This window comes from Saimiri boliviensis, chromosome 2 (assembly GCF_048565385.1).
Source record: "Saimiri boliviensis isolate mSaiBol1 chromosome 2, mSaiBol1.pri, whole genome shotgun sequence".
Lineage (NCBI taxonomy): Eukaryota > Metazoa > Chordata > Mammalia > Primates > Cebidae > Saimiri > Saimiri boliviensis.
In genome coordinates, this window is record NC_133450.1 from 137498248 (window position 1) to 137516833 (window position 18586).

Sequence of the window (18586 nt, forward strand, 5' to 3'; positions counted from 1 at the left end):
ACTTATTAAGTGTACTGGTAGAATAAATACATTTGCTGCCAGCCGCAGTGGCTCATGCCTGTAATACCAGCACTTTGGGAGGCTGAGGCGGGCGGATCACCTGAGGTCAGGAATTCAAGATCACTCTGGCCAACATGGTGAAACCCCATCCCTACTAAAAATACAAAAATTAGCCAGGTGTGGTAGTGAGCACCTATAATTCCAGCTACTCTGGAGGCTGAGGCAGGAGAATCACTTGAACTCAGGAGGTGGAGGTTGCAGTGAGCTGAGACTGCACCACCGCACTCCAACCTGGGCGACAAAGCAAAACTCTTGACTCAAAATTTAAAAAAAAGTAAATACATTTTTAGACATGTAAACCCCAAAAGTTTTCCACTTATCAGCCCTTCCTGGCCAGCTACTGGAGAATGTGTTCTATCACCGGGAGGGAGTAAACAGTGAGCAGCATCAGATGCAGGGAAAGGGACCAGGCCAGAGAACAGGTACTCTTTTGCATTTTGTTTTGTTTTGTTGTTTTTTTTTTTGAGACAGAGTTTCCCTCTATCACCCCGGCTGTAAGGCAGCAACACGATCACAGCTCACTGCACCCTTGACTTTCCGGCATCAAGGGATCCTCCCACCTCAGCCACTCAAGTAGCTGGAACTATAGGCACATACCATCACCACGCCTGGCTAACGTTTTTATTTCTAGTAGAGACAAAAATCTCACTACATTGCCCAGGCTGGTCTCAAACTTCTGGGCTCAAGGGATCCTCTCACCTCAGCTGCCCAAAGTACTGGGATTACAGGCGTCAGCTGCTGGCCCTGGCGAAAAACATGCATTCTGACTGGGGCAGGATGAACATAAGAGAACAAAAATCTCTACATCTTACACTGGTCCACCATTAGTGGAAGTCCACAGACAACCCCTAAAACTGGTGAATGAAGACATGACAACAGAAACATATAAATAAAAACATGAAGTAAATGCTCAAGAGCTGCAAGTGACTACTGCCCCTCCGGAAGGACAAGAGACGATCAGCCTGGGGCGGCGGCTCACACCTGTAATCCCAGCACTTTGGGAGGCTGAGGTGGGCAGATCACTTGAGGTCAGGAGTTCAAAACAAGCCTGGCCAACGTGGTAAAACCCCGTCTCTACTAAAAATACAATAATTAGCCAGGTGTCGTGGCAGGTGCCCATAATCCCAGCTACTCAGAGGCTGAGGCACAAGAATTGCTTGAATCCAGGAGGTGGAGGTTGCAGTGAGCTGAGATTTCACCACTGCACTGCAGCCTGACCAATCAAGACTCAGTCTCAAAAAAAAAAAAAAAAGACAGGAGATGAGAGCAGCTTTTTTAAAAGTCTTTTAGCACCAAATATTTTTTAAACTGTCAGTGCCTGTATTACTTTAAAAAAACAAAAATAAGGAAGAGCTACATAGTAGCCACCCTGCTAAAAAAATCACAGCACTTGCCTGAGAAGGCCTTCCTGTTGGAAGGTAACATTTGGCTGAAACAAAAGCTTCAAGTCAAAGTGACCCTGGGATCTGATCCTCAGTGACCCTGCACATACTTAAACCCTAAGAAGCCCCACTTACTAACTAACCCACAAATGGGGAATGGAGGATGTATTCAACTACCTCAGTAGTTTTTTTGTCTTTTTTTTCCCGAGACAGTCTCTCACTCTGTAACCCAGGCTGCAACTATAGGCACGCACCATGATGCCGGGTAATTTTTGTATTTTCAGTGGAAATGGGGTTTCACCATGTTGGCCAGGCTGGTCTCGAACTCCTGACCTCAAGTGATCTGCTCGCCTCAGCCTCCTAAAGTGGTGGGATTAAAGGTGTGAGCCTCCGTGCCTGGCCATTTCATTTTGGTGTGAAAAAGTATTGACTGTCTTTGTAAATCAAGGAAAAGAAAGAACAAAAATGAAGCCAGGTAAGTTTCCAGTGTCAGCTTTATTACCTTAATCATTCGGCAAGTAATGAACTCTGACCCAAGAATCACTTCCCAGGTTTAGTGACAACAATGATCCCATGCCTACCTACTGTCCAGGAGGCCAGAGGTGCTGCCCTGCACACGGGCCCCCTCACCTTCTCACACACCTTGATGATAAGCCCTTAGAATCGCGAATCTAAAAACAGAGCTTTGATTAATCTAAAATGACCATCACAGATATAACACATGTTTAGCAAGCACCAGCTCTGGAATCATCTTCTTGGCCACAAGCTCTGCCATCTTGAGCCTCACTGTGCCTGTTTTCTCATTTATAAATAGAGAAATAACAATACCTACCTCTTAAGGTTGCTGCAAGGCTGAAATTAGCGAATTCATGCAACGCACTATGGCAGGGCTGGACACAAGTAAGGGCCCGATAACACAGGCTGTCATTACCATCAGCTCTGTCAAGCCCTCTACTCAAGGCTGCCTACGAAAACAGAGACATCTGGAGCCATTTGCTCATCCATCATTTATTAAACACCTACTACGTGCCCAACACTGCACGAGTGCTAGTCCTACCACTGACTGGCCAAGTTATCGAATACTGCCTCCTCTGCTAAACAGGAAACAGGCCGGGCACGGTGGCTCATGTCTGTAATCCTAGCACCTTGAGAGGCTGAGGCAGGCAGATCGCCTGAGTCCAAAAGTTCAAGACCAGCCTGGACAACATGGTGAAACCCCGGTCTCTACAAAAAATGCAAATGTGTGGTATGGTGGCACCTGCCTGTAGTCCCAGCTACTTGGGGGAATGAGGTGGGAGAATCCCTTGAGCCTGGGTGGTCGAGGCAGCAGTGAGCTGTGATCATGCCTCTGCACTCCAGCCTGGGTGACAAAGAGAGATCCTGTCTCCAAAAAAAAAAAAAAGAAATAACAGCACCTGCTGCACAGGTTGGAGAAAACTAAGTGGGTAAGTGAGACAATTGATCTAAAGGTCTTGCAGTGTGTGGGATCCAGTGGGCGCCTCGTAAATGACACCATTCATCACTACACGTCTTCTTCCGTACAAGCCTGGAAGGCACTTGAAGTTTTCCAATTTCCCTTTTTGTTCTCAGTGCCTAATACTCATTCCTTGAATGCTGCAGGTATTCAACTCCTGGCTCTGAATTTAACAATAACCCTGCACCTTGCCAATTTACTTATTTCCACACCCCCGAAAAACTGCAGGAAAAAAATAAACAAAAAGGCCATACGTTACCTGAGTTAAAACACACCGTTACGTCTAGGCACCAGATACTGCAGAGCTTCTTACTACACCTTAACTTTCTAAGCTTTAGAAGTCTCAACTGTTATTACACAGTTCTAGGCCAGCACTTTTCTCCAAAGCGGCCCCTCATTCCGGCCCTGAGCTCACACTGCTTATGCATTTTCATGAACACAGCATCTCCTGCTTGGTTTTCCCTCGGAGGAAAGCCTGTGGTCCCCTTGCAAGACTTTTATCTCTACGCGGCTTCCTTTCCCAAGCACGGAAACAAACTATCCCTGAGAATGAGCACGGGGAAGGCCAAGGCCATTAACAAAAGAATGCGAACTTTCCGCGTCGAGAGCGCGTTCAAGCTGCGGGTTCGGAGACAAACTTGGGTCCGCAGGCGTCCCCGCGAGCGAGCTCTCCCGCTTCTGACAGCCGGCGGGGCCGGAGCAGCATTGTCTGCGGAGAACGCGCCGGGACCGGCCAACTTTTCGTTAAAGATGGTGCCATCCGACTCGGAACAAAGTGAAAGGTCACCGGAGCGAAGGCAGACTCCAGGAGGAGGGACGCGGCGCCGCGGCCGGCGCTCCGAAGTTGGCCGGCCCCGCTACTTTTCCTTTTGTCCTCCGCACCTCCCCGGCGCCCGGGCCGAGGCCCTCCCCGCACATCGGGCTCGCGGGCGGCGGCGGCGGCGCGGGGTCCACGGGGGGCGCGGGCGCAGGTACGCGGCCGCCTCCCTCACCTGCGCCCCCGCCCGTGCCCCCCGTCGCCGCCCGGCCCGCGCCGCGCACAAAGCGCACCCGGCGGGAGCGCGGGCCGGACGCCCGGCGGCCTCGGCCCGGCCTCGGCCTGAGGCGGCGGCGGCGGCGGCAGGCGGCGGCGGGGGGGCGCCGGGCCCCGCCCGCCCGCCGGCCGCCCGCCGCCGCCCCGTCCGGTTCTTCGCCCCCGCGCCGCCTCCACCGCCGCCTGCCGCCCCCGCGCCGCCCCCCGCCGGCCCCACTCCTCACCTCGGCATCGGCGGCGGCCATGGCCCGGGCCCGCAGCGTGGCCCCGCCCCTCCCGCGCGCCATCGCCCCGCCCGCGCCTCGCGGCCCAGAGTCGGGGCGGGGCCGATCGCCCGCGTCTGCGCCTGCGTCTGCGCCTGCGCCTGCGCGTTGGGGCTCGGCCGGCGCGGCGCCTGCGCACTGAAACCGGGCGTGCGGCGCCCCAGGCGCCGGCCTGCGGCGGCCGGAACCGAAACGCGCGCCCGCGGGGTGGGAGACCCGGCGCCGGAGAACCAGCCCGCCGGAGTTGGAGTCGTGGGCGGGGAGTAGACTTCCTATTTCCAACCCACATTTCACAGTAAATTGACGTCTGGTGGGCTGGCCGAAGGTGGAGGAAGACCCGCGGCCCCGAACTCTGACCTCTGACCCCTGACGCGCTGTGATTTCGCCGGCGTGCTCTGACGGCGGATTCCCCGAGCCGCTGCCCGGCGGGGTCTCCCCGGCGCGGCAGGGAGCTGTGGTTCCGGCAGGTTCCCGTTGCGGCAGGGGTCCCCCGGTCGGGAGGATGCCCCTGCGGCTGGAGGTGTGTCCCGAACGGCGGGGCTGCCCGGTGAGGAGCTGCCTGGCGGGGAGCGGCTCGGGCCAAGCGGGGTGCTCCGCTACGAGGATGCGTCTTGCTGGGGGCGAGGTCCCGACCGGGAGAGTCGCCCCGATGCGAGAGGTGCCGCGGTTGTGGCGATGCCAACTCGAGGGGTGCTCCAGTTACGGGGTGTGCCCTCTCTGGTTCCCCCAAGCTCCCTGCCACTCATGCCGGCTGCCCGGGTATCCACAGCCAAGGCCTTGGAAGCAGACCGAGGAGCCTTCCCTGGACAGCGTCCCCGGCACCGCAGAAACCGTCTTAGGCTACATGCCCCGCTAGGGTCAGACCTCCTTATCCCAGCCCCAGCACCCCACACAAGAAGCACGGACTGAAGCTGAGGCTTCTGGATGGTCGCGTGAACCGAGGGGCTGGGTACTGTTCTGAGAACTGAGCCTCGAAGGTCAACCCGGGTGAGACGTGAGTGTCGTGGGTGAGTCGGACTCCAGTGAGCAAGATCGCACCACTGCACTCCAGCCTGGGCTGTAGAGCGAGACTCTGTCTCAAAAAAAAAAAAAAAAAGGCCGGGCGCGGTGGCTCAAGCCTGTAATCCCAGCACTTTGGGAGGCCGAGGCGGGTGGATCACGAGGTCAAGAGATCGAGACCAACCTGGTCAACACGGTGAAACCCCGTCTCTACTAAAAATACAAAACATTAGCTGGGCATGGTGGCGCGTGCCTGTAATCCCAGCTACTCAGGAGGCTGAGGCAGGAGAATTGCCTGAACCCAGGAGGCGGAGGTTGCGGTGAGCCGAGATCGCGCCATTGCACTCCAGCCTGGGTAACAAGAGCGAAACTCCGTCTCAAAAAAAAAAAAAAAAAAAAAAAAAAAATAACAAAAATCCTTTACCAAGCAAACATCTCCATAACCTAATGTGTCGGAAGCAAGCCTCAGGCAGCCTTTTCACTCCCTTTTTGCAGTCAGCTGCTCCCCTTGTGTGCCACTGACCACTTCCGTCAAGGTGCTGCTCTCAGCACGTGACATGTTAGCATTCAAACTTCAGGTCAGTCCTGAGAGGCAGGCATTGTTCTTGCCCATATTTTACAAGTGACTGAACTGAGACAAGGGAGTGGTGAGAGGCAGAGATGGGATTCAAGCCCAGGAACATCTTCTTTCAACCACAGACTGCACTGCTTCCAGCAGGCACTTGAGTGATTGTCCCGCCTGCGGCACACTTTCTCTGTTCAGTGTTCATACTGCCCGTCCCACAATTAGTAAAATTTTAGCCAAGTACAGGACTGCCTGGCTGAAGATGACATTTCCTACGGGAAGGTGACAGGTCAGGGACACAAAGTGACAATCCACTTCCCAGTCTGTCCCTCAAAAGTCCCAACATTAGGCTGGGCAGTTGTGAAAGCTGTAACAGCCACCTGGGAGCCAGGGATGGGAGCCACCATATAGGAATGACAGCTGTGCCACAAGGCCAGGATCTGCTCCCCTCTGGACTGTTCAAGAAATAAACTGTGGGCTGGGTGTGGTGGCTCACACCTGTAATCCTAGCACTTTGGGAGGCTGAGGTGGGTGGATCACCTGAGGTCAGGAGTTCAAGACCAGCCTGGCCATCACGATGAAACCCCATCTTTATTTAAAAAAAAAAAAAAAAAAAAGGCCGGGCGCAGTGGCTCACGCCTGTAATCCCAGCACTTTGGGGGGCCGAAGTGGGTGGATCACGAGATCAAGAGATCGAGACCATCCTGGTCAATATGGTGAAACCCAGTCTTTACGAAAAATACAAAAAATTAGCTGGGCATGGTGGCGCGTGCCTGTAATCCCAGCTACTCAGGAGGCTGAGGCAGGAGAATTGCCTGAACCCAGGAGGTGAAGGTTGCGGTGAGCCAAGATCACGCCACTGCACTCCAGCCTGGGTAACAAGTGTGAAACTCCTTCTCAAAAAAAAAAAAAAAAAAAAAAAAAAATGATGTCTGGCTCTGTTGCCCAGGCTGGAGTGCAGTGGAACGATCTTGGCTCACTGCAACCTCTGCCTCCCCAGTTCAAGCAATTCTCCTGCCTCAGCCTCCCGAGTAGCTGGGACTGTAGATGTGTGCCAGCACACCTGGCTAATTTTCATATTTTTAGTAGAGACGAGGTTTCACCATATTGGTCAGGATGATCTTGAACTCCTGACCTCATGATCCGCCCACCTTGGCCTCCCAAAGTGCTGGGATTACAGGTGTGAGCCACTGCACCCGGCTATTTTTATTTTTTGAGGCAGAGTCTCACTCTGTCACCCAGGCTGGAGTACAGTGGCATGATCTCAGCTCAGTGCAACCTCTGCCTCCCAGGTTCAAGCGGTTCTCCAACCTCAGCCTCCCAAGTAGCTGGGATTACAGGCATGTGCCACAATGCCCAGATTTTTTTTTTTTTGAATTTTTAGTACAGAGTTTCACTCTCTTGGGCAGGCTGATCTGGAACTCCTGACATCAAGTGATCCACCTGCCTCAGCCTCCCAAAGGGCTGGGATTACAGGCAGGAGCCACTGTGCCTGGCCTGGTGACTGACAACCTAGCCACAGCCACCCCTTCGCCCTACAGAACTGGAATTTGAACCCAGAGTACTTCTTCACCCCACCACCACCTCCATTGTTTCTGGAAGTGCCCTCCAGGCAGGCCAGACATTCCTCCCTTGGGGTTGGAACATCTTCGGGATGCCCCTTTGGGAAATGCTGCTCCACAGAACCCTGCCTTTCAGGCTTTAGAGATGTGGGCCAAGAGAAGCAGCCTCCCCCAGAGCCAGGCCTGGCAGTGGTGCCAGCAGGGACCGAGGCCCAGGGAGAGCAGGGTCTCCCCTTAGAGGGACCTGGGCAAGCCCCTCCCCATGTCTGCAGGTTTCTCTGTGTGGGAGGTCCACACGGCGCTGCCAGGGAACATGGGCACAGAAATGCAACAGGAGCCGAGGCCCAAACATTTTAACCAAATGCCAAGGCTGCGTGAGGCCCCAGTTGAAGAGAGCTCGGAGGGTGCATCCTTTGGCAGCTCTGGAAAGCCCAGCGTCAGCTCCCGTCCTCTGTTAAAGGGAACCAGCCCCACAGCTCCACCTGGGCTGGGCCCACACACGGCACCCTGAACACGACCCCAGGGTAGTGGGGGGTGCCGGAGGAACGGGGTGCACCCTGGCAGGAGCCAAGGGTGGGGTTAGGGTCAGGCCCCGCCAGAGGCTGGAGGGCACCCAAGGCAAGGCAGGTGAGGCCCAGCTCTACAAATCAAGTGCTTTTTATTTACAGAAGTCATCTCTCCAGGTCCCAGCTCCCTGCCACCCCCACCCCAGCCCCAGGGAGAAGAGGGTGGACGCCAGGGGAGCTGGCAGAGGCTGGGCTGGTCCTGAGTGGGCCAGGCCAGGCCAGGAGAGAAGGCACGAGGCCCTGGGTGCCCCAGTCCCAGGGCAGAGGCCAGGCCTGCCGGGAGAAGGCAGCACGGGGTCAGCTCTCAGGGGTCAGGCTGTGGTCCACGTCGCCGCAGCTCTGCTCATAGGACGGTGGGGCCTCTGCAGGGAGAAAGCTGGGTCTGCATGGGGCTCCTGGCGTCCCCTCCCTGCCAGCCCTGGCCCTCAACTCACCATAGGGGTAGCCCCATGAGCTGTACTCCGGAGGAAGAATCAAGGTGCTAGTGGTGGGCACTGGCCCCCCAGAGCCCTCAGCGAAGTAGGGGACAGTGGCACCTGTTGAAATGCACAAGGGAGGGTGCAGCGGGTGTGGGGCAGGGCTGCCATCCTGAGGACCAGGCGCAGGCGCGCCAGGCACAGAACCCAAGGTGCCCAGCGGGGGCTGCTGCTGCGAGTGGCTCTTGGTGGAAAGGGAGACTGGGTCCAAGAAGTGGGGGCCACCAGCCGCAGCTTCTGCCTCCTCCTGGGGTGGTGCAGAAGGCACCACCAGGGCTGGGACCCCGGGAGGCAGCCCCAGGCCTGGCCCAGGGCTCAGTGGGGCATGGTTCACAGCAATATTGCCAATGAAGACCGGGAGGGTCACTGTAGCTTCTGGCGCCTTCAGAGAGACCTGGACAGGATTGAGGTGGAGCATGAAGGGCTACGGCCACAGCCACAAGGCCTCAGGCCGCCCAGCCCCCAACACCAGACCTGTAGGTAGTAGTCAATGTGGATGAGGCTGCAGCCTGGCAGGGCCGACTGGGGCAAGGCGGGCACCAGGATCTGTTCGTGCCACTGTGCCCGCCGCCAGGCCTTGACGCCCGCTCCCTCCACCTCGGCAATGGTCCGCACATCATGGATCCAGCGCTTGGCCTTATAGGACACTTTCTGGGGAAGGACCAGCCTGTGAGCCCGGGCAGGCCACCAGCCCACCCCAGGAGGCCAGTCCAGGCAACTGCCGGGGGCTCTGACCTGCAGCAGACTGGCCACCACAGGGCTGGTGTCCTTGCCCGACTGGTTCTCAATGTCGGCGTGCAGCCGCAGTGCCTGCCCCACCACGTAGCCGCGGAGGTCAGTGCTGGCTGTGAGGACCACGCTGCCTGTCTTCACCAGCTTGTAGGAGAACTTCTTGGTGGCAGAGGCCACATTGGGTTGCTTGAGGGGAGGGTCAGGGAGGAGCTTAGCAGGTGTGGACAGACTGGATCCCTGTGGCATCGGGACAAGCCCCTCAGCCCTGCCATGCCCTGCCCCTGGACATGAGCAGTCCGCTGAGGGCAGAGAGGCCACTGTCTCCAGACCCCGGCCCCCTCACCTGAGCTGGGGACAGGACACGGGGATAAAGCAGTGCCTGCCTGGCTCCTCCCCAGCCCCCATGTGGGTGGGGACCACCAAGGGGGCCGCTGTGCCATCCTCACCTCAATGTCTGGGATGCTGTTCAGATTCAGGGGGCTCAAGATATAGAACACGAGGCTGCAGTTGTGATCCTTGGAAAACCGTGGCGTGTGGATGGCAGCCCTCACCTGGTGCACGATCTTCCCAAAAGGACCCTCAAAGGATGTGGGTGCTGTGGCTGGGGAGAGAGCAGGCACTGGCACCTGGCTGCCTCCCACCCTGCAGAGCCCACCTCCCAGGACCAGTTGGTCATCACCAGGCCTGTCCAGGCTGGGCTCTCACCAGGAAGCAGGAACTGGAAAGGGAAGCTGTGCTCTCCAGCGGACAGGCTCCCTGCAGAGACAGGAGGGACGTGGGGGGCGGTGGGGACAGGCCTCAAGAGGCCTGAGGTGACCACAGGGCCAGGATAGGACGGCACTGCATCTGACCCGCTCACACTGCAGCTCACTGCTGCTGGGTCTCCCTGTCTCTGTCACCAGCACCACAGCAGCACAGGGCTGTGGCCTGGGTGAAGACTGAGGATAAGAGTTTCGTTTCAACAGGAACTCTCCTGCTCTGGGGATGAGGCAAGGGTGAAACCGCTGTGCCAGGGGTCAGAGCCCACCCAAATCCAGCACAAAGAGAAGGTGGCCCCTTCACCACCCAGCCCATGAGAAAGCCATCAGGGACCACACCCCTGGGGAAAGATGGGCCACTGCAGGATCCAAGAGGCAGATTAGTAAGGGGGACACACAGGCCTCACCCCAAGCAAGGGCTGTCGTGGGGGTCACCGCTTGGGACCAGGCTGGGGACTGGCTCCCACTTACCCTTGTCCGCCAGTGACAGGGAACTGTTGAAGTAACTCTCCTCTACCACCCAGGCTGCATCATTGGCCTTGTGGGAGACCCCGCAGGAGCCTGTGCAGGTGACCCGGATGGCTGCAAAGAGGAAGTCTGTGTGAGCCCCAACCAACCGGTGGCCCAGTCCCCTGCTTACTGCCAGCACAGGAATTAGAGCAGGAACAGGGTCAGGTGCACCTGGGGCCAAGCAGCCCCACCTGGGCAGGGTCCTGGGAAGGCCAGTGAGTAAGCAGCAGCCTGTGCCTCGTCAGAAGACACCTCCTGCCATAAGTCTTGGGGGTCTCCAAGGGAGCTAAGCTGGCAAGGGGCCTGACCAGCACAAAACGATGTCTGCCCTGCAGTCCAGAACAGGAGGGCCCCAACACTCATCCAGATGACGCCTGGGTCACCCCCAAAATTGATAACCTTGGCTCCCAGCCAGACCTGTGAAAGTCCAGCTGCCTACAGGGAATGCTCGGGACCTGTCAAGGGACACATCTTGCTGCCTCGCAGACGAGTCAGGCAGGCAGGGAAGCACACCTCCACGTCCAGGAAGCTAACTGCCAGCCATCATGCTACAGGAATGTGGCCAGACCCGCCTGGGCAGACACAGTGTTCCACAGTCCACACACCGTTGGGTAGGGCCCCTACTTCCTGGGCCAGCACTGCCCAGCGGGGCTAACTTTCTGCATCAGGAGATGGCTTGGTCCTCTCTGGCTTCCCCTGTGGGAGTGCCTAGACCAGGAACTGCTTGAGGCAGGAAAAATTCCTCAGCCCAACAGATGTGTGTCCAGAACCATCATGGTCAGAAGATCATGGCTGGACAAGCAGGTCCAGCAGAAGTGGTCACAAGGGAGGACAGACAGCAGAAGCACACACAGCACAAGACCCAGGTGGGCAGGGGTTGAGGGGAGCCCATGGCAGTTCACCTGCAGCTCCAGCCCCTCTTCTCCCCGCAGAGTTCAATCAGGGCCAAAGACAGCCACCTCCCTACCTGGTCCTTGTGGGGGTCACACGAGGGGAAGTGACTCAGACTCTGACACCTGCTGAGGGAGCAGACAGGGAGGAGCACCAGTGTCTGGAGCACCTGGGGTCAGCCATACCTTCCTTAGCTGTGGCCCAGGCCTTCTGCTGGCCACCCAGAGCAACAGACTTCCTCTCAGCCCTTGGCTCAGTCACAGCCCATGTGGCTCTCCATATGCATCTGGCCCTACCTGTTGGCAGCTGCCAGGCCCAGTCCCCCATCCCTGAGGGTGGCCCTTGCTTCCTGCTGCATGCCCTCTACTCCCTGGGCACCCCCAGAGCCTGGCCTCAGCCCCCATTCCAGCCCAGCCTCCCCACCCAACCTGGGTGTTTTTTGTTGTTGTTTTTTTTAAGACAGGTCTCTCTCCCGATGCCCAGACTAGTGTGCAGTGGCATGATCTTGGCTCACTGTAGCCTCAACCTCCTGGGCTCAAGCGATCCACCCACCTCAGCCCCCTAAGTAGCTGGGACTACAGGCACATGCCACCATACCTGTCTATTTTTTTGTGTTTTTTTGTTTTTGCTTTTTTAAGACAGGGTTTCCCCTGTTGGCCAGGCTGGTCTCAAACTCCTGACTTCAGGTGATCGACCTGCCTCAGCCTCCCAAACTGCTGAAAGTACAGGTGTGAGTCACCATACCCGGCTTGGCCCTGATTTTGAATCCATGTATTTAGCCAGGCCCTCCTAGGGTCAGACCCCAAACTTCTCATGCCGGAAACTGAGAACAGTAGTGATTCTCCTGTGGAGCAGCCGCCAGCCCAGGAGCAGCACACGGGCGTGAGCAGGCACAGAGGACGCCCAGAGGACTGGAAATGTTGCATGCGTTTCACACTCCCGAAGGAACTGCACATCCCCTCAAATCCCGCACGTACTGAGACCGGCCAGGCTCAGTGGCTCATGCCTGAAATCCTAGCACTCTGGGAGACTGAGGCGGGTGGATCATTTGAGGTCAGGAGTTCGAGACCACCCTGGCCAACATGGTGTGAAACCTCATCTCTACTAAAATTACAAAAATCAGCTGGGCATGGTGGCGCACGCCTGTAATCCCAGCTACTTGGAAAGCTGAGTCATGAGAATCACTTGAACTCGGGAGGCAGAGGTTGCAGTGAGCCAAGAACACACAACTGCACTTTAGCCTGGGTGACAAAACAAGACTTCATCTCAAAAAAAAAAAAAAAAAAAACAGAGGATGGTGGAAAGGGGGCAGTGGTCCCCAGACTAACCCGGATGCCAGCCAAGTGCCCTCAAGTGAGCCCAGTTGGTGGCACACAGCTGAAGTTTCACCCTGCCCCCACTGTCCAGATTCCTAACCCACAATGCTATGAGTGCTAATAAAATGGTTGTGTTGACTGTTTAGGAGTGGTGTGTGACTTGGGGTGACCGCTACTTTTACGGAGTAGTGGATAACTGGAACAGATGTCCAACCTCACTAGAAATTAGGGAAAAACCAAATGATCTACCATTTCAGTCCATCAGATTGACACATATTAAATGCCTCAATACAACTGGGCATAGGGGCTCGCGCCTGTAATCCCAACACTTTGGGTGGCCAAGGCAGGTGGAATGCTTGAGGCCAGGAGTGTGAGAGCAGCCTAGGTAACATGGGGAAACCTTGTCTCTACCAAAACTACAAAAGATTAGCTAGGTGTGGTGGCATGTGCCTGTGGTCCAGCTACTCAGGAGGCTGAGGTGGGAGGATCAATCACTTGAGCCCCGGAGGCAGAAGTTGCAGTGAGCCAAGATTGCACTACTGCATTCCAGTCTGGGTGACAGAGTGAGACCTCATCTCAAATAAAATAAATGTCTCACCAGGCACAGTGGCTCACGCCTATAATCCCAGCAATTTGCAAGGCTGAGGCGGGTGGATGACCTGAGGTCAGGAGTTCAAGACCAGCCTGGCTGACATGGTGAAACCCCATCTCAACTAAAAATACAAAAATTAGCTAGGCATAATGTGTGTGTCGGCCGGTGGGGGTGGGGGCGTTCTGGTGCCTGTAATCCCAGCTACTCAGGAGGCTAATGCTGGAGAATCACTTAAACCTGGGAAGTGGAGATTGCACTCCAGCCTGGGCAATAAGAGCAAAGCTCCGTCTTAAAATAAAAATAAATAAATAAATGTCTCAACACATTGGAGAGGAGGCAGAAAACAAACACCCCTTAAACCAGTCAAACTGCAAACAGGTATGGGTCTTGGCAAGGAGTAGGACAGCTCTACTGTAATTTTCCTTGCACATGCCAGGAGACCCAGCATTCCGCTTAGAATCTCATGCTGTTTAACCGGGAGCCTCACACACCGCTGTTCATACTAGCAAGGCATCGCTAAAACCATCACGGGACACCTGACTTCACAAAAACAAACAGTATCCAGCTGATCCTTGGGTCATCCTACATGGCCAGGCTCTGCGATCTTCCCAACACCCACGCAGAGAGCCCCAGGGCTCTTTCGGATGACTCTGCCAGAGTGAGCCACTGTCCAAAGTGAAACCTGTCCTGAGCTGCCCATGCTCTCCTCAGTAACAACACGGGGGGGCACGGGACTCCCAAACAGCTGCCAGCTGCTTCCTTGCCAAAAGACCCGGAGCTGCTCCCTCACCTCTCAGCAGGTGCTTCAGCTCAGGCTCGGTGAATTCCCCAGGAAGCCCATTCTCATCGGCCAGACCAGTGGCAGTGGCCATGTTTCTCTCTTTTAAATCATCAAATCAGGCAGGACCACAGATGCAGCTCTGCCCACAGAGAAGTGAGAGCAGTGCATGGGATCCATTGGGAGGGGTCTCCTTACTGCTGAAGAGACATGCGTCCCCACTCCCTCTTCTTTCCAGCTTGCAGACTGCTTGTGATGGTAGCACAGGCTGAAGGGAACCTAGCCTTTCGCAACAGGAACGCCTCCAGGCAGGGCTTGGCTGCCGCACTGAGTGGCTCAGCGGCAGTCACCTAGTCAGAGTGTGACTTCTTCCACCTTCTGGACTTGAAGGTTGCACTGCTCTGCAGGGGCCCTGCAGCCCCATCCCTCCTCCCTCATGCAGATTTAAAAAATGTTTCCAGCTGGGCACAGTGGCTCAAGCCTGTAATCCCAGCACTTTGGCAGGCCAACACAGGCAGATCGAGGGGTCAGGAGTTCAAGACCAGCCCGACCAACATGGTGAAACCCCATCTCTACTAAAAATACAAAAATTAGTTGGGCATGGTGGCGTGCACCTGTAGTCCCAGCTACTCAAGAGGCTGAGGCAGGAGAATCGCTTGAACCCAGGAGGCGGAGGTTGCAGTGAGCTGAGATGGTGCCACTACCGTCCAACCTGGGTGACCAAGCGAGACTGTCTCCAAAAAAAAAAAAGTTTCCTGGCCGGGCACGGTGAGTCACACCTGTAATCCTAGCACTTTGGGGGGACCAAGGAAGGTAGACTTGCCTGAGCTCAGGAGTTTGAGACCAGCCTGGGCAACACAGTGAAACCCCGTCTCTACTAAAATACAAAAAATTAGCCGGGTGTAGCGGCATGTGCCTGTAGTACCAGCTACTCAGGAGGCTGAGGCAGAACTGCTAGAACCTTGGGAGGTGGAGGTTGCAGTGAGCCAAGATCACGCCACTGCACTCCAGCCTGGGCGACAGAGTGAGACTCCGTCTCCAAAAAAAAAAGGTTTCCTAAGTGTGTTCAGATGCACAATCAAGGACAAGCTGTTGGAGACTGCGGGCTGCTTTGATTCTAAGGAAGATCAAGATTGTGCCCTGTTCTCCAGTAACCACTGGCACTTTCTTCTCGAGCTGGGGCCCCTAGCTGCTCAGCCCTTCCCTTGCACCACCGGCACTTGGACCATGAAGACCCACCCACTCCTCATCCTCATCCTCATCCTCATCCCACAGGCCTCACTCCTGCCACAGAAGCTGTGATCTGTGAGCCAGTCTCCTCTCCTGTTTCCAAATCTGTATCATGAGAGTAACAACCATACACCACTTCCCTGGGTGCTGAGGGTGACTGAGACTGGCCGGTAGGACGCGGAGAATTGCATCAGGCCCACACATGAGCGCTCCAAGAGCCACCATCAGCCCTGGTTGCCCATCCCAGTAACAGCAGAACACGGGGTGTTCCTATCTGACCCACAGCCCTGGACTGGGCCAGCCTGGGATACAGAAAACTGCTCCTTCCCGGGCCTCCCTCTGCATCAGCCCTGAAGGCAGCCGGTGTCTTCATGTCTGAGTGCTGACTGTCACCGACACTCATCGGACAGAATCAGCGAGCAAGCCCTGGGGCCAGGCAGGCCTGCTGTCCTCCTGGGGGCGGAGGACCTCCCTACTAGCTCCTAGCAGGACAGACAAGCAACCTTTGAATGAGGAAAAGAAACCAGGGTCATTCTGTTCCCATCCCCGGCAGGGCTGGGGAAAACCCCCAAGGAGCCTGGGCACAGCCGTCCACCACAGCCTGAATCATCAGCTCTCTGGCCCATGAGGGCCCTTCTACTCCCTCGCTGACGACCCTCTTTTTTCTCCGTCACTGAGACTAGCCTCTGTGAGGTGGGACGATCAGCCAGGGCTCCCTCAGCTCCTGGGCCATCGGCCCAAAGTGCTGGCAATACAGGCGTGCTCCGCGTCCATTCATGCACCCATCCGCCACGTCCACGCGGGGCCCAGGGGAGCCTGCCCACTCAGGCCAGTCACGCACCGCGAGGCCGTCCTTTCCCTGCGGTCAGCAACAGCCTTCTCACCCCCGGCCGCCCCAGGGGAGGGACGGCAGGGCGGGGTACTCCCCTCAGCTAGGATCCGGCCCACCTCACCTCACACCTCACCTGTACCCCACGGATGCGTGTGCTGTCTCTGCCCTGCAACAGCCACACTTGCACCCCCCCCCAGACCCCAAACTCAAGGTGCGAACAGAGAAACGGAGGCCGTGGGGTCATCCCGGGAGCCTGACGGAAGCGCCTACCACCTGGCTTCCTCCGGGGCCGCAGGCCTCAGGCGGGGCCGCAGCACCACCACCTGCCGCAGGCGGCCGAGGACGGAACGGAGGCTGCGGGTCCTCGGCAGGCACGGCGGCGCTGTCACCCACGCGGAGGCGCAGCGGTCAAGGTCCAGCGGGAAGCGCAGCCCGGCTGGTTCCCACCGGAGGCGGAGGTGGAGAAGCCCCCGGCGGGGACGCTGCACCCACAGCCAGGGGCCAGGCGGAGGCCTGCGCGGAGGCCCGGTGCTGGGAAGGAGCCTCACCTCCGGGGCGCGCTGCCAGCGGCCACTGCAGCAACCCGATCCCCAGTCCTGGCGTCCGGCTCGGCAGGGGGCCGACCCTGGGGCCGGCGAGCGGGGAGCGGGGGCGCGGGGAGCCGCCGCAGGTGCCTGCGCCCCTCCGGGACCGCACGCCCGGGCCGGGAGCCGCTCTGCATGGGGCGCGCCGGCGGCGGGAGCCCGGGTGCGGGAAGGCGCCACGCAGGTGCGAGCGCGGACCGCGAGGGACGCAGGCCTGCGTGCGCCCGGCTCAGGGCGGCTCCAGCGGACCCGCCTCAGGCCCCGGCCCCGGGCCCGGGCCCCGCCGGGACCCCGCCGCCCCTCGGCCAGAGGGCAGGAAGAACAGACGCGGAAGGGCGGCGCCGCCGAGCCCGCGCCCCAGCAGTCCCGGGCGGCGGCGACAGCGACTCCGCGGGCCCAACCCCCGGCCCCGCGACGGCAGCCGCTTCCGGGAGCCCCGGCCCCGCGCAGGTGCGGCCGACCGCCCTCCCCGAGGACCCGCGCCCACCTCGGAACGGCAGCGGCGCCCCCAGGCGCACGCGCACGGTCCCGGCCAGAGGCTCCCCGGGGCTGTAGACGACGCGGCCGTGGCTCAGGCTGATCTCGAACAGCTGCACTCGCCCCATGCCGCGGCCTCTCCGGCCCGCCGCGCAGTGACGCCCCCGCCGGCCGCCAGCGGGGCCCGGCTCCGAGGCCCGGCCCCGCCCATATGCCCCGCCCCCGTGCCCGCCCCGCCCCCCGCCCCACCAGTCCCTCCCGGCCCGCCCCCATGCCCCGCCCCATCCAGGCCTCCTGGCCCCGCCCACCCACGGCCGCTCCATCGCACGCGGGTGCGGCTCGGCGGCCCGGCCCCGCCCCTATTCCCCGCCCCATTCCTCCGCGTGGCCCCGCCCCACCAGGCCTCGCCCTCCGGCCGCCCCCGCCCCCCGGCCGCCCTCATCCGTCCCAGGCCCAGGCCCGGGGCCCCGCCCCGCTGGGTAGTGGCCGCGCTGCGTCCGGCGCCACTTAAGGGACTTGCGGCGCAGGCATCCCCTGCGCGCCCCAATGAGGGAGTCCCCCGCGCCTCTGCCAGGGGGCGGGGACTGGGCGGGGCAGGCGGGGCGGGGCGGGGCCGGCGGGGCGGGGCGGGGCCGAGGCGAGCTCTGGGACTGGGGAGGGATCCCCGCTGCGCTCAGCTGCGAGCAGAACCCACGCCTCCGCCCCCACCCTCCACCCGCCCCTTCCAGCGGTCTCCATCACCCCGAGTCGCGTAATAACGTCTCGAGGCCGCGCGGGAGTCCTGGACCAGAGTGCTCCGCCGCCTAGCAGCTGCCCCACCTCAACCGCCACCCCCGGCTCTGGTCCCGCACCTACCCCCGCGTCCCAACACCTGCCCCGCCCCCGGCCCCGCCTTCCCGCCTTCCGCCTTCCTCAAACCTGCCCCTCTCCCCCGCACCTGTCCCACCCCAGCACTTACCCCGCCCTCCGACACCTGTCCCGCGCCTCTCCCCAACCCCGGCTTCCCCCCGCCGCGGTCTTCCCCGCACCTGCCCCGCCCCCCAGCACCTACCCCCGCCCTCCGACACCTGCTCCGCCCCTCCCCCGTCTTCCCCGCTTCCCATCTTCCCCGTACCTGCCCCGCCCGCCCTGCTGTCCTGATGGGGTACGGGGCCCAAGGGAGCCATACTTGGGCGGGGCGGGGGTCCACAGCAGAGGGGTCGGGGACCAGGTGGGGCGGGGACTTGGATTACTTGAGACTCGGAGGCACACACTCCGATTTCTCCTTTTTAAAGGTCCCTTTGTAAAGAGTGAGCCGCCAGGGCTGGGACTCTGGGGACCTAAGTGGGGAGAGACAAGTTGGACAGTCCCAGAGAGGGAAAGCGACCTTCGCCTAGGGACCAGCTCACCATGGAGTGGGTGAGGCGGGCCCCAGTGCTGCGAGTTTTTCTAGGATAGCCGGCGAAGAGGGTGGCCTTCTCTAATGGGGAGGACTGGCCTAGACACCCGCGGTTTGCAGGTGGGAGA

At 59.0% G+C, this 18586-nt stretch overlaps 2 protein-coding genes and 1 long non-coding RNA gene across 8 annotated transcripts in view; 1 reads left to right on the forward strand and 2 right to left on the reverse strand.

Moving 5' to 3' along the window:
- EHMT1 (euchromatic histone lysine methyltransferase 1) overlaps positions 1-4256 on the reverse strand; it is a 222698-nt gene extending 218442 nt beyond the window's left edge. For 4 of the 6 annotated variants that reach the window (XM_074394408.1, XM_039461268.2, XM_039461267.2 and 1 more), the window contains exon 1: positions 4174-4256. In XM_074394408.1, the coding sequence (XP_074250509.1) occupies positions 4174-4236 (63 nt within the window). In that variant the 5' untranslated portion in view covers positions 4237-4256. Of the gene's footprint in view, positions 1-3175; positions 3804-4173 lie in introns of those variants that run through there. The other 2 variants (XM_074394413.1, XM_074394409.1) reach the window with 2 other exon arrangements.
- A 2899-nt stretch (positions 4257-7155) lies between these two features.
- On the forward strand, positions 7156-7920 carry LOC101050304 (uncharacterized protein ARRDC1-AS1; the record flags this gene model as incomplete). Its single annotated transcript, XR_005577136.2, has 1 exon — positions 7156-7920. It is a non-coding gene; the product is annotated as an uncharacterized protein ARRDC1-AS1 (long non-coding RNA).
- A 59-nt stretch (positions 7921-7979) lies between these two features.
- Positions 7980-17290, reverse strand: ARRDC1 (arrestin domain containing 1). The gene is made up of 8 exons (XM_039461453.2): positions 17091-17290; positions 10342-10452; positions 9818-9868; positions 9559-9713; positions 9116-9298; positions 8855-9031; positions 8339-8774; positions 7980-8266 (listed from the first exon to the last, which is right to left on the reverse strand). Exons 1-8 carry the CDS (start codon positions 17206-17208, stop codon positions 8202-8204), a joined length of 1296 nt encoding a protein of 431 aa, XP_039317387.1. The 5' UTR covers positions 17209-17290; the 3' UTR covers positions 7980-8201.
- Between the last annotated feature and the right edge of the window lie 1296 nt (positions 17291-18586).